Source organism: Nasonia vitripennis (assembly GCF_009193385.2).
Source record: "Nasonia vitripennis strain AsymCx chromosome 1 unlocalized genomic scaffold, Nvit_psr_1.1 chr1_random0002, whole genome shotgun sequence".
In the NCBI taxonomy this organism is placed as follows: domain Eukaryota; kingdom Metazoa; phylum Arthropoda; class Insecta; order Hymenoptera; family Pteromalidae; genus Nasonia; species Nasonia vitripennis.
Window position 1 is genome coordinate 6135548 of NW_022279588.1, and position 18200 is coordinate 6153747.

An 18200-nucleotide genomic window follows, 5' to 3' on the forward strand; every position below is an offset into this window, starting at 1 on the left:
ATAAGTAAAATGAAACAGGCATGGCAAGTCACGTAGTAAGTATTTCGAGAGTTATTCTTAATTTATCGTTATATATCTTAAGCTTTGAGTTAAGTAAGTCCTTTGATGAACAAAACAATTTTTTGCTTTATCTTCATTATGATTACATAGAATAAACTTGACTTTATTTGATTGATCTATGTTTTTTTTCATCTGTAATTTAGTTGCTACAAGTCACAATTAATTTTGACAAATAGAAGAATCGAAGCAATAAATATGAATGAAATACTACGTCACTGACATCCATAATAATTTTGCAGAATACATCAAACTTGCCTAACCTTTTACTTTCGCCAGACCCTTGTGAACTAGATACCACTCCACAACTTCTGTTGTTAAACCCGTGTCTGCCCATACCAACATTTGATGCATTCGCGGAAATCCTCCAAACTGGACTACTCTTCCACTCAAAGATTCTATTCTGTAGCCATTCGTAGGCGTAATAACAAAAATCACATAAATTAAAATAACTACTGTTATCGTAGTGTGACCGAAAGGTATTAGCTCGAGCGGACACTTGTGAAAAGTTGGCTTGCTTTCTATCCGCTGGCCAAACTTGTCTGAGCGCGCTCAAGTCACCCATGTGTTTGTTCCACGCGCGCGTGATTATCCATCGCGGTCCAGTGGCATTTATACCACTACGTGTTCGAGCGACGGTGCTCAACTCGTTTCAAGATATTGTTCAATAAATAATATTATAATTCCATGTTTAATAACTTAAATATTTTCACTTACTTTCATAATTCTCTTACTTCGTTTCGATCTGTGCTTATGCTCTCCAGCGCGACGAATGTTCATATGCATTCTATAATTTACTTGAGTACTTAAATCTTTATCGTTGACAGCATGACGACTGTAGCTTAGACGTCTATGCTATTAAATATACAGACAATTATAAAACAAATAAAAATCATATTTAGTTGTACAAATTTAGTTGTAGCATCTTACCCGTTTGTATGGTTTACACAATTCTTCAGCAAGTAAATGATGAATTTTGGCATCGGTCAAATCTTTTTTTGACGGATTATATTCTAACTCTTGAAAATCAATGTTCCAACCCGATTCGTATTGATAGCAAGGGCTATAAAACATCAAAGCAAAATTAAAATTTATTAGAATTTATTAATAATTCATGTTTCCATATTTAAGGGATAGATTCACCTTTTATCATCAAAAAATAAAAAAATAATCCTATGCTTATATTTCTCTTATATTATTTGAAATAAAAATTATACTACCAAAAATTCTACTATTTTCGTTTAATTAATAAATGTATACTATATACATTTATTAATATTTATATATATTATTATTAATATTTTATAATTATTAATATTATTAATATTTTATTAATATTAATATTTTATTAATATTAATATTTTATTAATATTTTATTAATATTAATATTTTATTAATATTTTATTAATATTAATATTTTATTAATATTAATGTTTTATTAATATTAATTATTAATATTTTATATGTATACTATAAACGATTACGAAAATACTGACTTTAATTGCGTCGCATATGTGTGCCTTAAGTATTGCCCTACTAACACTTCTTATGCACATATTCTACATACTTCTATTCATTAATTTGTTTTAGATTTTAAGAGGTTCATAAGTAACCTCCCGCTATATATTTTGTAGCTTGTCTAAACTCATTAAATTTTCTTTGAACTTGTTGAGATACTTTTTCATCTGCGTCGTAATGTTCATTTTTATTGATACTTTTTTTCTTCACGCCAGTGTTGTATATGCTCTAATGTTCTTATTCTTCATCTTAAAATTGTGACGTGGCCAAACTCGGGGATAAGGGATAGTCTCTTGCGAGGCCCAAAGGCCAGTACAACTAATATTTTTTACGTTTTTGTGCGTTTCTCAGAGCAGGTGTCGCCGAATCCTCTCTCTCTCTCTCTCTCTCTCTCTCTCTCCTCTCTCTTCTCTCCTCTCTCTCTCTCTCTCTCTCTCTCTCTCTCTCTCTCTCTCTCTCTCTCTCTCTCTCTCTCTCTCTCTCTCTCTCTCTCTCTTCTCTCTCTCTCTCTCTTCTCTCTCTCTCTCTCTTCTCTCTCTCTCTCCTCTCTCTCTCTCTCTCTCTCTCTCTCTCTCTCTCTCTCTCTCTCTCTCTCTCTCTCTCTCTCTCTCTCTCTCTCTCTCTCTCTCTCTCTCTCTGGAGGAGAGACCTACTGGAGGAAGCGCGAGCCCCAGCTCCAGACCACCAGTGGCTAATCAACATCAATCCGCTCCTTCCCCCAGAGGTGCACAAGCTGAGGGTCAGAGCGCGGATGGAGGTCAAGAGGAGGGAAGGATGTCGTACATACGTGAGGAATGGCAAGCTCTACATCCGCCTCAACGACAACCGCGCCGTCGTCATCGAAACCGAGGAACACCTAGATAATTTTTTATCTCGGGCACCACCAAACAACAGCAACAACAACAACATCAACTAAAATACATACACCTCATTCCACCCAAACCACCATCATCAACTTCATCGATCGCGAAATCTTCACACTCCAAGGTAACTCTGTCAGAAGGACTGCGGGTCTGTCACTTCAATGCGAACTCTCTCACGGGGCACATTGAAGTGATAAGACTCTTTTTGTCTACTCGTCCCACTTTTCACGTAATAGCTGTAACAGAAACCTGGCTCAATGATAAAGTAACCTCGATTCCCACACTGACTAACTATACGCTACACAGACGAGACAGAAACAGAAACGGTGGAGGAGTGGCCCTCTACATCCACAACACGCTGACTGCTACAATAATATCTTCATCCGACGAGATCTGGACGGGAAAGCCAGGCTACCCGGAGTATCTCTTCTGTGAGATCACTGCGAAGGGAGTCCCACCTATTTTCGTGGCGGTTGTGTATCGGCCACCACACGCGCCCTTCTTACAAGGAAACAATTTCATTGAACAGCTGAATAGTCACATGCACAACTACTCCACGAAAGTTATAATGGGAGATTTTAACGCAGATCAACTCTCCTCCTCAGAAGATGCCAAGTTCATCAAGGCCCTCATAGAAGAGAACTCCCTCAAACCGGTGCCCTATGGTGCTACGCACCACAAGCAAAACTCTGACACATGGCTCGACCTCTGCCTGGTCGACGAACAGGATAGCCTAATTTCACACTGGAAGACTGACTCACCATTCATAAACGGACATGACCTCATTACGGCTACACTCGACGTGCAAATTCCACGACAAGCACCTAGAACATACTCCTATAGAAATTACAAAGGCATCAGTGCTGAAAAACTAAACAACTACCTCAACACATGTGACTGGTCTACAATCGACACATCATCCCTTGACGCATGCATCAACACTCTCAACACCAACCTAACAAACGCCATCAATCAGCTCGCCCCATTACGGACTGTAACGCCAGGACCCACACGACACCCGTAGTTCACCTCGGCTCTTCGAGACCTTGTGACTGAGCGGGACAGACTATACATGATATTTCGCAGGACACGTCATCCTCGAGATCAACTTCTTTATACACAAGCAGTAAATAACGCACATAAGCAGGTCGAGGAAGCCAAACTGAACTACTATCACTCACGACTATCAAACATAACAGATGTAGGAGAAATCTGGAGAGAACTCGAGAAACTTGGAATCACCACCTCCAAGGAAACCACTCCATCTCGCTTCTCAACAGATGATCTTAACAGATACTTCAGCGGGATATCCAATGATCCACTCGCCCCTTCTGTCGACGAACAACTGCAATCACTTGATAGTCTGGAATATCCTGTCCACTTCAGCTTCAGTGAGATTACGGAATCGGACGTGTTGGCCGCAGTTCAGCATTTCACCTCTCAGGCCAGGGGAACTGGTGGCATCCCACAGGTTGTTGTCTCCAAGGCCACGCCAGTACTGGCGCCCATATTATGTCGTATCTTTAACCTGTCCTTGAGCGAGTCATGCTTCCCCTCGGACTGGAAAAGGTCACTGGTGCGTGCACTCAACAAAGTCAGTTCTCCAAAATCCACTACTGACTATCGTCCGATCTCACACTTATGTTTTCTATCCAAGGCGCTGGAGTGGCTGGTACATAGGCAGCTTTCTCATTACCTGGAAACTAGGCTCTTCCTTGATGACCTACAGACAGGTTTTCGTACCGGTCACAGCACACAGTCCGGCTTAATAAAGCTGACTGATGATGTCAGGCTTGGAATAGACAAAAAGAAGGTCACACTTCTTCTTCTTTTTGATTTTAGCAAGGCGTTTGACACTGTGTGTCACGCCAAGCTCCTTAGAAAGCTAACCTATTTCGGCTTTTCTAAGCAGGTCATCCGATGGATTGCATCTTATCTCACGGGCAGACGGCAGGCCGTCATTGGTGACGACAATCAACTATCCTCTTACCTTCCGCTCAATACGGGAGTCCCACAAGGATCCGTACTGGGCCCTCTACTTTTTGCACTGTACGTCAATGACATAAGCCTCTGTCTGGACGTGGATATTGCACATCTGATCTATGCGGATGACCTGCAGATCTACACCCAGTGCCACCTCGAGGATCTTGACTCCTGTTCGGACAGAATGAGAGCTAATGCCGAGAGGATAAGGTGCTGGGCTGGGCATAACAACCTAAAACTCAATGTCCTCAAAACTAAGGCGATCGTCCTGGGCTCGCCCTACTATATCAATGCTCTACCTACAATGGCTAACACGTACATCAATATAGGGGGAGCCCGGGTTGTTTTTGAATCTTCGGTGCGCAGCCTGGGGGTCGTGCTTGACTCCAAACTAACCTGGACAGAACACGTAACACAAATGTGTAAGCGTGCTCACTCTCTTATGTATAGGCTATACTTTTTCAGGAAAAGCACGAACCTCGGTCTGCGTAAACACCTCGTCCAGGCCCTACTGTTCCCGATCATAGACTACTGCTCACTGGTTTACTGCAACTTGACAGAAGAACTCGACATTAAACTACTAAGACTGGTTAACACAGGTATACGTTACATCTATGGTCTTAAGAGGGGCGAGCACATCTCGCCTTACAGGCGCGAGCTGCAATGGCTCACCACTGCCGGACGTAGGAAGTACTTTGCAGCCTGCTTCTTGCGAAAGCTCTTTAACAATGCTAAACCATCTTATTTAATTGCCTACTTTGACTTCCACGTCGCACTCCGTCCTGTGAGGGGTGAAGCGATACCGCTAGACATACCTCCTTTCTCGTCGGAGGCGCTGAGGAATTCATTTCACATAATCGCCGCATACGTTTGGAATTCATTACCCTCACGATTACGAGACATCATACACATCAATCATTTCAAAAGCGAGGCTAAAAAATACTTTTATTATGTATCGATATATACAAGTATTGTACAACACATTGTACAGCAAATAAATCTAATCTAATCTAATCTAATCTAATCTCTCTCTCTCTCTCTCTCTCTCTCTCTCTTTGTCTCAGGTGAGTACACATTTCCAGATTTTAAACTTTAGGTTTAGAGTGTATGACAAGGCTCGGACCTTTTTTTTATTGCAGAGAAAGTTTCCAGAATACGCACGCTTGCAGCTGTGTACTGATTCTGGAATATTCCGCTATTTTTCAAAATATGAATATCTATTCTGTTAAATGCAAAATATTTATTTAGGATTATTTTACATTGGGCTGTTGTATAAACTATGCATTATTCGAATTGCATACGTTCGCTTTTAGCAAAAGTTTTAGTAAGATAGTTCTATATAAATGTATATACATAGTTTGTTTGCAGCTTGTAGTATAGACATAATCTTATAAACAACGAACAGATAACGCGATGTATTTATTAATTATTTAGCACTAAACTGTATATTTTTCGATTTATAAGTATATCGTTTCTCGTGCATAATTGATGAATGGATTGAGTGTCTATTTGTTTATTTTATTTTTATCATATATTTTATTGCGATAGTCGGTCGGTGTAATGAAGTATATCATTTTGCAGAGTTATAACAGTCGGTCAGTGTGAAGCTACGGTTGTTATAACTATGCGTTGTAAATTTAATAAATTTTAAATATAAATAAAAAACCGCTGCCACTTAATTAGCACATAGTTTTCGTCAACTAAATTTATAGGTCTAATAAATAAAATATTGTTTAATTATACAGTATATCTGCCAGTTAATGTATGAGGCGGTTTTTGATACATAATTTAATATATAAGTTTTGGATGGTTCATTGTCCAAACGTTTGCAGACCCCTCTGTTTTTTTATTATAGAATACAAACACCGCCGTCAATTTTTTTTTTTTACAAAAATTCATGCATGCTCACATGTGTTTCTAACCAACTTAATCATCAAAACAACAGGCTATTCATTAGATAAGTCGCTCGGGCAATTTTCGATAAAACGATTTTTACATTTTAGCTCTTTACTTAAAAACCGTTTGACCAAATCGTTTAAAATTTATGCAGCAGATAGCTTTTTTTATAGTGAATTAGCAAATAAAATTTTGAAGCATTTGACTACATTGTTTAAAGATATAAGGAATTAAAAAATTTAAAAGAAAAATTGAAACTTTGATATCTTACGAACCATAGAGGTTTAAAAGCTGTGCAATGAACTTAGCCAAAACAAATAAAATATCTATTTTTCCCCTAAATCTTAAGTGCAATAAGGCCTTTTTACGCCCATAATCGAAGCACAAAAAAACATTTTTTTCAGTTTTCGATTTATTACTGAAAAAATAAGTAGTTAAATCACTTGAAATTTAAATGGGATATAGTTTCACACGTGACCCATCGACAGTGGAAATGGGCGATGGACGCCCCGCTTCATACCATGTATTGTTGGCTGGACCAATAGACGACACGGGGAAGTAAATTACTACCTTACGCAGTTTTTGAGCGGACATGGGTGCTTTCGAGCCTACCTCCACCGCTTCAAGATAGAGGATAATACAAATTGCCCAGTATGTTTGGAAACAAACGAAGATGCGGAACATGTCTTCTGCAACTGTTCGCGATACGAAATGGAACGAGAGGGACTCGAGCGGTACCTTCAGGCTAGGGTGACCCCTGAGTCAATGATGACAGCTATGCTAGCGTCGAAAGATGGCTAGTGCGCAGTAAACAACTACGTAAGGACTATTATCAAGAAGGTTAGAAATGACGAAGAGAATAGAAGGGAAGAACATGGCGAAACAGCTGAGTAAAACTGTTGCTAGACGAAGGCCACTAGGTAATAGATACAGAGGAATGTAGGTCACAGAGTTGAGCTCTCACTCCCCTGCCCGATACAGAGGAACGTAGGAGCTAGGGTTGAGTACCTCTAAGTGCTCCTTAGACCGATGCTAAGGAACGTAGGTAACTGAGTTAACCCCAGACTCCCTCACCCGATGCAGAGGAACGTAGGTGTCGGGGTTGAGTCTGTCCAGAGGATGGCCGGTCGATGCTGCTCGAAGTAGACGACCGGGCGATGCGGTAGGAAGCAGACGGCTGAACGATGCAGAAGGAAGAAGACGGCAGGACGATGCAGAATGAAGAAGACAAGTTTGATCCTGAACCCCTAATTACCTTGGTGGATAGGGGATGTACGCAAATGTCAAACTTCAAAGGAGAAGCCAAAAAAGGCTAGTTAATGGGCCCCACGGAAGTATTGTTCAACGATAGTACCTGTGGGGATCCGGTGTCGGAGGGCCACTTGTGCAGAGCTTGCTCTGCCTACGCTACATAAAAAAAAACACACACTCTCATACACACGTACGGACATTTTCTAAAAACATTTGATTTAAATTTCTAACACACCAAAAAGTATTTTCTAGAAGTTTTGACTAAACTCAAAATTTTACTATTACAAAGCTTCCTCTAGGAGGAAGCAAAAGTTTGAATAAGTATTAAAGCTGTAAACAAATAAAATATATAATAGTAAATTCCATAGTAAATTAATTTCTTTATAATATTTTCTTAAACTAATGCGCATAAGAGCTTTGTTACTAAGTTTTAAATATAGTTGTTTGGTATCAGTTTGTAGAGAATTTTACAAGCATTAAAATTACAATATTGATTATTTTATACAACTTTCTACTCAACTTTTATGAATATACTAGGGAGGTACGCCCCCCTCCCTTATACTCGCTTTGCTTGCCAACCCCCACGTTCGTTGCAAATTGGTGTTCCAGTATCTTCGAGGATAACGCGTTTTTATTATAATAAAAATAATTTTACTGCCGCTGGTTCAGAAATTTTAAAAGTTAAGCGAAGGTAAAAAAGAAAAGCAAGCTATGCTATAAAACTTTTAGTTTTTATTTGGCTTACTTCATCCCAGGCAAATAAATTCAAGTTACTACAAGGTCTTCACAAAAAAAAATTCTTGTATTTTTCTCAAACAGTTTGTGCCAATGTTAATTTGTTAACAATTAAAAACCAAGCAAAAAACAAACAAAATTGCTTTGGTAACATAATTGTAAATGCCTCATCAAATTTATGAAAAATTTCCTCATCGTTTTCAATTAATCCCATGGCTATTGCTGTTTCAGTAAATGTTGAATACATTATATTTTCAAAGCTCTTTAAATCATCGAATAAGGTTGCCCCTTTAACTCTGTGTAATATTAATTTTGAGTAAAATAGTTCGTTAGGAATCACACAGATTAATCTTCCGCAAGTATTTAAATAGTTTTTACGTCTATTCCACTTCTTTTTCGTAAATACATAATGTTCTGGTATATTACGATACAAAAACTTTCTATCATAATCATCAATTTTATTTAGTTTAAACCATGCTGTTGAAGTTGTCTCGTGATTGAGAGAATCTATATTAATATTGTTGGGTGAGGGTAAAAATTTTGAAAAATCAATATTTAAAAGGCAAAAATTACGAATTAAATTATAACGAAAGGTAAAAAAAAGTCCTAAAATATTGGAAAGATATAATTTTGAAAACCATTTCGCAATATTTTAATTCAACCTTTTTGATTTATAAATTTTTGCATTTCAAAATCTCAGTTTATAAATTTTGAATTTCTAATCTTTACCCTTTCTAATTTTTATTTTTCAAAATGTTTACCCTTACCCAAAGAAATTATGTGGGAAAATTTCTGAACCGGCGGTGGCAGCAAAACTTTTTTTATAATATAGAGAGAAATGAAATGATTGAAAAATTCTACACGAATTGTCGTGCACGTCGGAAGCGGTATTTTTCTGAACCATAGTGATAGAGGAGAGGGCGTAGATGGACCGAAGGGCCTGACCGATGATGCGAAGAAGAAGGGATGTGAAAATTCGGTGTAAGTAAGGGAAAGCTCAAATATAACGGCTTCTCTCACTGGCTAATTTTCGGCATCTAGGCGGAACAAATCTCGCCAACATTAAGAAAGGCTGATTCTGGGCCCTATGTGCTGCTCAACATCTCAAAGACAAATCAGTCCGGTCCCGAATCTAAGTAAGCTCGGTAGCTTCTTCCATTTGTACGCACTAGTTATAACATTTTGCGTCTAGTACGCACTAAAGTTTTGTACGCGATACTTAAATTTCAATTTAGAAAATAAATTTGTTCTGAGTTGAATATTAACTCCTTTTTTAAACTTTCTTCAACGTTGAAATTTCTAAATTCCTCGCATATAAACTCTGTATGAATTCATACGACTTACAGCCGACAGCAGCAGCCAGAACAGCAAGAGAATAAAGTAAGTAATTTTAAAATTTGCTATCTTATCTTATCTTTTTACTTTTCTACAGTCTATCGCTAGAATAAACGAACCGAGTAACATCGGGTCATTTATCCCTTTCTAAAAATTCAAAGATTAGATCCGATTAAAACCGGGTCATTTTCTGAAGATATTTCATTTTCTTTCATCTTTACATTACTTTAGAACAATTAAAGCATCCAGCTATTGCACGAAAGTGTAGGCTAAAGGTGTGACACTGCAATTTTTTTCAACGCTGTTTCTCGTCTTCAACATTTTTCTCTGTAACCTGACCTACAAGTTTGCACGGCTTTTTTCTTCGCTGCACAGCATCTCTTTCCCCAAAGTGATCAACGTGGCACCACCTGTTGAATCGACGGAAGACGAACAACATCTCCATCATCAATCTCAGGTCGGTCAATTCTCATCTACTCCACTAGCTCTTCATCTGGCTCCAAAATCACCAGGCCTCTGGCTCTGTCGGTAACTTACTGTTCATAATTATTCTCCAAAACTCTCTACGTTATCAACTGCCAGTATGTTGTCGACAGAGACAGAACAACACCTAAAATGAGTGTAAACGGTGAAAAAAACGTAAAACCGCTTGTCAGGTATGCTCGCTGCGAGAAATGTATAAGAGGCAAACTGAAGACATGCGAGTTATGCGTCTAGCAATTCTATACTATATGTGTAGCATTCAGATGAATAATGGTATAGAATTTTGCCACTCTCGCTTGTGTTGCAGGTGCAGACGAATATGTTATGAGCACGCCTAAGACCGCGCAGACGAGGACGAAAGCTGCAGCAATAACAACATCTGCTAAGCTTTTAAAGCCTTTTTAGCCTGGACGCCGCCAACAGCTAATAGGAACATCGTACACTAAAACACACACCTATCATCTCACCAAAACCACCATCTATATCATCTAGCACGCCTAGCAATAAGCTTAACGCAGGTATACATACTACGGGACTTTTTCATTGAAAATGGACGCTCTCAATCCAACAGTATCTGTATGCCTGTTTCGTAGCCGTACTGCCGGGTATTAGATTTGCTCTAGTCACAAAGCCATCGTATTTAACCGTCGGGAGGTTAGTTTGTCGTGAAAGTGTATCGCACGGATGTAAGTTTGCCACCAAATATCAGCCAACGTTTCGCTGTGAACCACATAGTCAGTTAAAAATAAAGGAATTGTGATTTCAGTGTATTAAAATGAAGTGTTATAATTTTTCTCCCGACTTTATTCACGGCCGAATCTCCTGAGGGATAAGAAGTCTCCAATAGCCGGCAACGTGTTAGTGAATTTTGTCTAAAGTTAAATTCGTTCAACCTGGCGCCCGTTTAATAAATACGGTCGGGCGATATTGACGCCAGTATTAATGAATGAATGGCGTAATTTCACGCCTTCGATTTCCTCGAAAATCCACATCGTTACAGTGACTGCCCAACGCGTGGAGCACGGTCGTGAAAAGTCGGGAAAATTAAGTGCGAAGAAGTCGGATGTGTGTAGTGCGCGACATTTTTGCAGTCAGTGAGACGCTTAGCCGCCAATTTCGTGATGAATTGAGGTTCACAGAAGTGAGCACATAGTTTGCCCTGATCCGCGTATTATAGCCGTAATTTCACGAACGATAATGAAAATGTCGTTGTTACGGAATTTTAAAATACCCAGCAGTAGTGGATAGTGTTGAGAGTTGAAAAATAATTTTCCCCGTTGGTTTATGTGTTAAGAAAGTTAGACTTCATAGAGATAGTGAAGAAAAATTTGCTTCTGCTTACAGCCGCTTGACAATTTGCATATTACAATCATTTAAGCCTAACAATTTTTTTTTGAGAATTCAGCATCGGAAAAGTTTTTGCGATAGCAAGCTTGACTTTATTGAAAAATTTTCAAACGAAGATTCAATTCCAGCCATCCTGTCGACTATCCTTATAGCCCCGAACGAATTAATAAAGAATTGACGTAGCTTGATTGTAAGTCAAACCAAGCGATAGCAAAAAAAAATTGATTTACCCTTTTACTATCTATATACCCCAAAAATAATAGAGATATTATTTATGCATAAGTATTGTTGTTGAAAAAGCATGTGCTAGACAACAGATTAAATTATTTGCCGCTTCTTAAAATTGACGAATTAAATTCAAGCCGGGTTATTAAATTCGTTCAGAATTATTCTCAAGAAGATTCGTCAAAATAAGTAAGTGAGCATTGTTGTTGTTGAGATTCTAGATAGTGAACGAATTCGAATTTAAGCCCAAAAATTTCCTTATTTTTGTTTACCTTTGTACTCGCTGTTTGTAGCGAACAAGTCGACTGATATATTATTCTAAGAATTTACTGCTAGACCTGCTGAATTTATTATCTAATTTGCAACCAAAATTTTTCGCCTTGAGTTCTGCTTACCGCCGATACCAGCAAAGATGTTTTCAGTCACAGCCAATGTTTAATATTGTCATACTTGAGAAAAAAATACCTGCTCTGTGCAAAAATCCAAGCTGCTGTTTCGACGTAAAAATGAGTTCTCATTTATAAATTATGGCAAAATTACGGAAGAATTCAGGGGTGAGAAATCTCAGTCGAGAAATTCGAAAACTACATACAGCCGAATTGAAAGCCAGACTATGATCCTTGAGTGCTAGTACGTATGGCTCTAAAGATTTACGCCGAGATAGACTGTTGCGTGCCACGCTATGGTATTCCGGTTATCAAGACCTGGTACTATGGTACGGTTGGGATAACAACGAAGAATCACTATGTAAATTGCCAGAAACTAGCACGAAAAATCGCAGCGCCAAGAGAATTTATGGAGAGGAGGCCGATAAAATCAATACCAGAAGGAGAAGATGTCGAAGAAAAAGAGTCGAATACTGCGTGGTCGAGTTAGAAGTTGAAATCGAGGTTGAAGTCGAAGTTTTAGCAGCAGTTCAAGTCGAAGCAGCAGCAGATCGAGCCGAAGCAGCCGCAGTTCAAGCAGCAGCAGTTCAAGTCGAAGCAACCGCAGCTCGAGCAGCAGCAGTTTGAGTAGCAGCAGCAGCAGCAGCTCGATCAACAGCAGCAGCAGCAACTTGAAAGCAGTAACAGTAGAAGAAGCTCTAGTATTGATAGCCGTAATAGTAGTCGTAATGACAGTCATGTCATCCGACCGAAGCCAGATGGAGTTCAAGGTAGAATACCTTTCCAGCCCGTGTATCAAAGCCAGAACTTCGAGGAATGCCAAGTCTGTGGCCAAATAGGAGTAGTTTTTCAAAACTGCCCTACATGCGCCACACATCGTCATCGGTTGGGAAATGGCAACGCGGGAGCAACACAGAGGTCGATGCTACCCGCACTGTCTCACAACAGACCTCTATTAAAGTGCAGAAAACTGGACATGCGAGGTCTGCGTTGCAGAGAGGTATGCCAGTTTTGGGAGAGGGAGGGAGTGGTCCAAGCCCACTAGTGTCGCCAGGGAGAAAGCTAAGAAGGAAGCATCAAGAGATAGTAAAAAGAGATGTAAAAGAAGAGGAGAAATTGTTTGTGAACGAAGAGAAATTTTGTGTAGAGAAGAAAATTTTTGTCGAGAGGAAAAATTGTGTAAAAGCGAAGAAGAAAATGTTGGAAGAAAAGAAGAAATGTCGTGTAGAAGAGGAGGAGAAAGATTTTGTAGAAGAGGAATTTTTTGTAGAAGATAAATTTTTTGTTGAAGAAGATACATTTTTTGTGAACGCTGACATACCCTGTCAGCAGAAACAAGAGTTTATAGTCGGAGAATTGGAGGAGCAGAAGATGTTTGCAAACGCTGGCGTAACCCGTTGGCTTAGCAACATCGTAGTCACAAAGCAAAGGACATCCGCTGGTGCTGTCACAGCCCGGCCGTCCAGTAGTGACGAGGAAAGCGAAAAGAGTGGTAGTGCAGTAAAGTTAAATTGGGATGTGATAAACCCAGAGAACGCCATGAAGACACGAAAGCACAGCCAGCTATGTTGAGTCCAGCAGCTAACAGCCGTGGCAGGATTAGGGAAACCCTAGCTCGATACAAGAGGAAGAACGAGTCGGATGACGAACCAAAATTTTTACCACTTACAAAATTGCAGACTAGAACCCAACCCCAACCGGTGTTACAGCCTGATCAAGTCAACAGACAAGATGCCAGTAGTACTTCAGATTTTCAGCCAGATGATAAAATCAAGAAGAGTTGGGAGACAGCATTCGTGAATAAAGAGAAAATGTTATATAGAAGGAGAATGTTGAAGTTTGTTAAGGAGAAGAAGATGGGTGCCAATGCTGACGCAACCCGTCGGCTTTGCAACGTGGTAGTCATGAAGCAAAGGGAAACCGCTAGTACTGTCACAGCCTGGCCACACAGTAGTGACAAGGAGAGCGAGAAGAGTAGTAGACATAGTGTAGTGAAGTTATACAGGGGTGTGATTCCAACTTCGATTAGTAATTGTCTATCATCACACGAGGTTGCAGATCACCATAAAGATACGAATGTACAACCAGTCCAGTCGAAACCAGTAGCGCACGGTCGTCGCCGAATAATTGACTCGATAGCTCAAGACGAGAGGAAGAACAAGTCGGGAGAGAACCTGAGGGTTTCATCGCTCTCAATATTGCAACCCAGAACCCATTTCCAGCCGGTGTTACAGCGTGATCGAATCAAAAGACAAGTTACTAGTAGTACTTCGGGATTTCAGCCAGATGATACAATCAAGAAGTGTTTGGAGCAGGAAGATGTTGCAGATGTGCAAGGAGTACTTGCGAGGGATGAACGAGAAGAATTGGCGACCAAAAATAACACTGTTGTTCGCTTTCCAGCCAGAGAAGTTGAGGTTATGGAGGAAGACGTAAAAGTTGTAGACTTCGCTGAACCAACGGTGAATTTAGCTACGCTTGACGAAGTATCTGACAGTACTGACCGGGGTTTCGCTGCACCCGTTGAAGACGTCTTACCGCCGAAAGAACCAAGAATCCGGGATATTAAGCAGAGGATATTTGACAGACTGGCAACTGTAACCGATGGCCCAGAGTATATTGGCAACAAAGAATATTATTGGCTCTAGTGGAGAGAATCTTGAAGGAAGGTGTAGATGATCAGCTATAGAAGAAGGAGATTGTGAAGTCGACGATTGAAGATTGATCAAGAAACAAAACGTAGATGACTATACGGAGAAGGAGTTCGTGGGTACGATGGTTGGAGTGGAGAGAGAAGAAGAATATACTGTAGAGCCTCTCAAGGACGTATTTAGTGCACAGGCCCTAACCGTAAATAAGCCAGAAAAACCAGAAGTGCAGTACTTGTGTATTGAGCCAGTTCATGAAGAGAAAGGAGATTCAAATGTCAAGAAGGAGAGAAAAATCTTCATTTGGATAAAAGTCAGTTGCCGGACGGTTTTTGATCGAGGGAAAAGTCTCAATGAGATATACTTAGCAGTCACGACCATTATGGCTATCAATAAAGACATTTAGCCAGTGGTAAGAAGAGTTGCTTATCGAGCCCTCTTCGATCGTGGCCGGAATCACAGCCCAGACCATCCAGAAGCCGAACGAGGAGGCAGAATGAGATAATATAATTTGCAAATCGAAAATTATTTACTTAATGAAGGAGTGATACTGACTCGCGAGAGTATGTTTCTGAGCAAAATTTTCTGTCAGAAAGCTTGTAAAACAACAATAAATTAATGAACACTTAAGTACGAGACTTAGAAGAAAGCAGTTGAAGATTTGTAGTAAATGCATTTACGTTTCGAATCGCTGCCTAGAAGAGACCCCCCGGTAGTGCCGAGAGTTAAAGTAGTTTTTTTTCTATTGTTCGCGACGAAATTTTTAGAGCACGAGACATTACCAGTACGAGAGGAAGAGCTGTTTTTGCCGAGAAGGTTGAGGTAGAGAGTGAGGTATCCGTATGCCTGTTTCGTACCCGTACTGCCGGGTATTAGATTTGCTCTAGTTACAAAGCCATCGTATTTAACCGTCGGGAGGTTAGTTTGTCGTGAAAGTGTATCGTACGAATGTAAGTTTGCCGCCGAATATCAGCCGACGTTTCGCTGTGAACCACATAGTCAGTTAAAACGAAAAGAATTATGATTTCAGTGTATTAAAATAAAGTGTCATAATTTTTCTCCTGACTTTATCCGCGGTAGAATCTCCTCAGGGATAAGAAGTCTCCAATAGCCGGCAACGTGTTAGTGAATTTAAATTTAAAGTTAAATTTGTTCGACCTGGCGCCCGTTAATAAATACGGTCGGGCGATATTGACGCCAGTATTAACGAGTGAATGGCGTAATCTCACGCCCTGGATTTCCTCAAAAATCCACATCGTTACACTCTGTCTGAGGGTCTGAGAGTGTGTTATTTTAATGCGAACTCTCTTACGGGTCACATTGAGATGATCAGGCTCTTCTCGTCCACTCGTTTACCCTTTCACGTAATAGCTGTGATAGCTTGTCGTTGGTATATTGTATAGATGTTAAAGGTTTAGTCGATGCAATAAAACCGAATACGTATAAAGACGAGGAATGGAGACTTTTTATTGATTCGTCAAAACGAAGTCTGAAAGCTGTTCTGCTTCATAACGGAAACAGGTTTGCATCTATTCCCATAGCTCACTCCACTAAGCTGAAAGAGACTTATGAAAATTTAGAAATTGTATTGGAAAAAATAAAGTACTTGGAACATCAATGGAAAATTTGTGGTGATCTTAAAATTGCAACCATGATCTTAGGACAACAATCAGGTTTTACTAAAAATCCCTGCTTCTTGTGTTTATGGGATAGTAGAGATAGGGTAAATCACTACGTTAAGAAAGTATGGCCAACACATTCTGAACCAGGATCGAGGAACATTATACGTACGCCATTGATTGACCCATCAAACTATCTGCTACCACCACTTCATATCAAACTTGGCCTCATGAAGCAGTTCGTCAAAGCTCTGGATAAAGATGGCGATTGTTTCCAGTATTTGGGAGAAAAGTTTCCCGCAATAAGTGAAGCTAAATTAAAAGAAGGTATTTTTGATGGTCCTCAAATTCGTACTCTATTTGAAGACGAAACATTTATCACAAAAATAAACGACACAGAAAAAGCTGCATGGCAAAGTTTTAAAATTGTTCGTGAGAACTTTTTAGGAAATAAAAAGAGTGAGAACTATCAGGAACTAGTTGAACAAATGTTGGAGAATTTCAAAAATTTGGGTTGCTTGATGAGTTATAAAATGCATTTCTTACATTCCCATCTTGATTACTTCCCTCTTAATCTAGGAGATGTCAGTGAAGAACAGGGAGAACGATTTCATCAAGATATAAGTGTAATGGAGAATCGATACCAAGGAAGATGGAATGTCAACATGATGGCAGATTTTTGCTGGACACTGAAGAGAGACATTAAAACAAATAACAAAAAGAGAAAAAGAAACCCACTGCATAGGTCATTTGAAGTAAAAAGAGTTCGTTACAAGAGTAAAAAGGAGTAAAGAAAGACATCGAGAGTTACTAAGCTAGTGGAAAAAAAGCAAAATAAGAAAAAAATATAAACGAAAGTAACTTTTCTCTGTACACAAGGAAGATATTATGTGATTAAATAAGATTTTTTACAATTTTTCGGTATCTTTTTCCATTTTTGGAAAGTTTTGATATGACATTTTAATCGGTTTAAACTGTTTCTTCTCAGTTTGACCTTGAACTGACCTTGAACCTGACAAGATGGGGCCTAACTGACCTTATATTCGAATTCAGCGACCCGAAAAACATAAAGATAGATAGGTGTGATTTCTCGCGCAGACAACTTTTTTTATTTTGTGTGCCGGTGTTATTTGTTGATAAATGAGATTGGATTATTAATAATACTATATAGGTATTGATGTTTTTTACTTTATTATTAAGTTATCGTCTAATGTTAGTGAATTTTTTTTTATAATAAATTGATATAGCATTACATCATTCAATACTCTCCTTTTTAGGCACGACCGCGACACGAAAGTGCCTTATAGTTTTGTCATCGAAAAATGTGTGAGATGTGATATCTCATGCAATTTTCGACCAATCGAGCTGAAATTTTAGAAAAAGTTTCCTATCGCACAAACCTAAAAACTTTTTTTTTTATCCTGATCTCTGAGAGACTTTTATCAATCGGGCTAAAAATTTGTGTGTGAACTCCCCTCGTAATAGTAAAGTGCCAAATTTATTTTGGGCTTGATCCTGCATGTATACGCAATGCGGTCACATTCAAAAATTGCTAAAAAACGGTTTTTTCGGCTCTAACTCGAATTCTATGCATTCTACAAAAAAAGTTTAATAGAAAAGTTGTAGATCTCAAAAAATATAACTTTTTCCTATGAACATTTAGGCGTGAAAATGATTTTAATTCGAGTTAACAGGCCAAAATCGATTTTTTTATAGCAATAAACCAGTATTTATCATAAAACTTTGAGGCTATACATTTTACATAAAAACCTTAAACGTAAAAGTTGTAGATATTTTGAAAATACAACTTTATACTGTGACAAACATTTTTTCAAAACGCTTGTACATAAACAA

At 39.0% G+C, this 18200-nt stretch overlaps 1 protein-coding gene across 7 annotated transcripts in view; it reads right to left on the reverse strand.

Annotated features, from left to right (window-relative positions):
* Positions 1–18200, reverse strand: part of LOC103318176 (sodium/hydrogen exchanger 5-like) — a 723013-nt gene that overhangs the window by 341291 nt on the left and 363522 nt on the right. For all 7 annotated transcript variants that reach the window (XR_004345103.1, XR_004226475.1, XM_031921614.1 and 4 more), the window contains exons 6-7: positions 988–1120; positions 775–912 (exon numbers count right to left, since the gene is read on the reverse strand). Coding sequence is in view for 5 of the 7 variants with exons in the window: in XM_031921614.1 (XP_031777474.1) it covers positions 775–912; positions 988–1120 (271 nt within the window). In the remaining 2 variants the exon portion in view is untranslated. The remainder of the gene's footprint in view (positions 1–774; positions 913–987; positions 1121–18200) is intronic.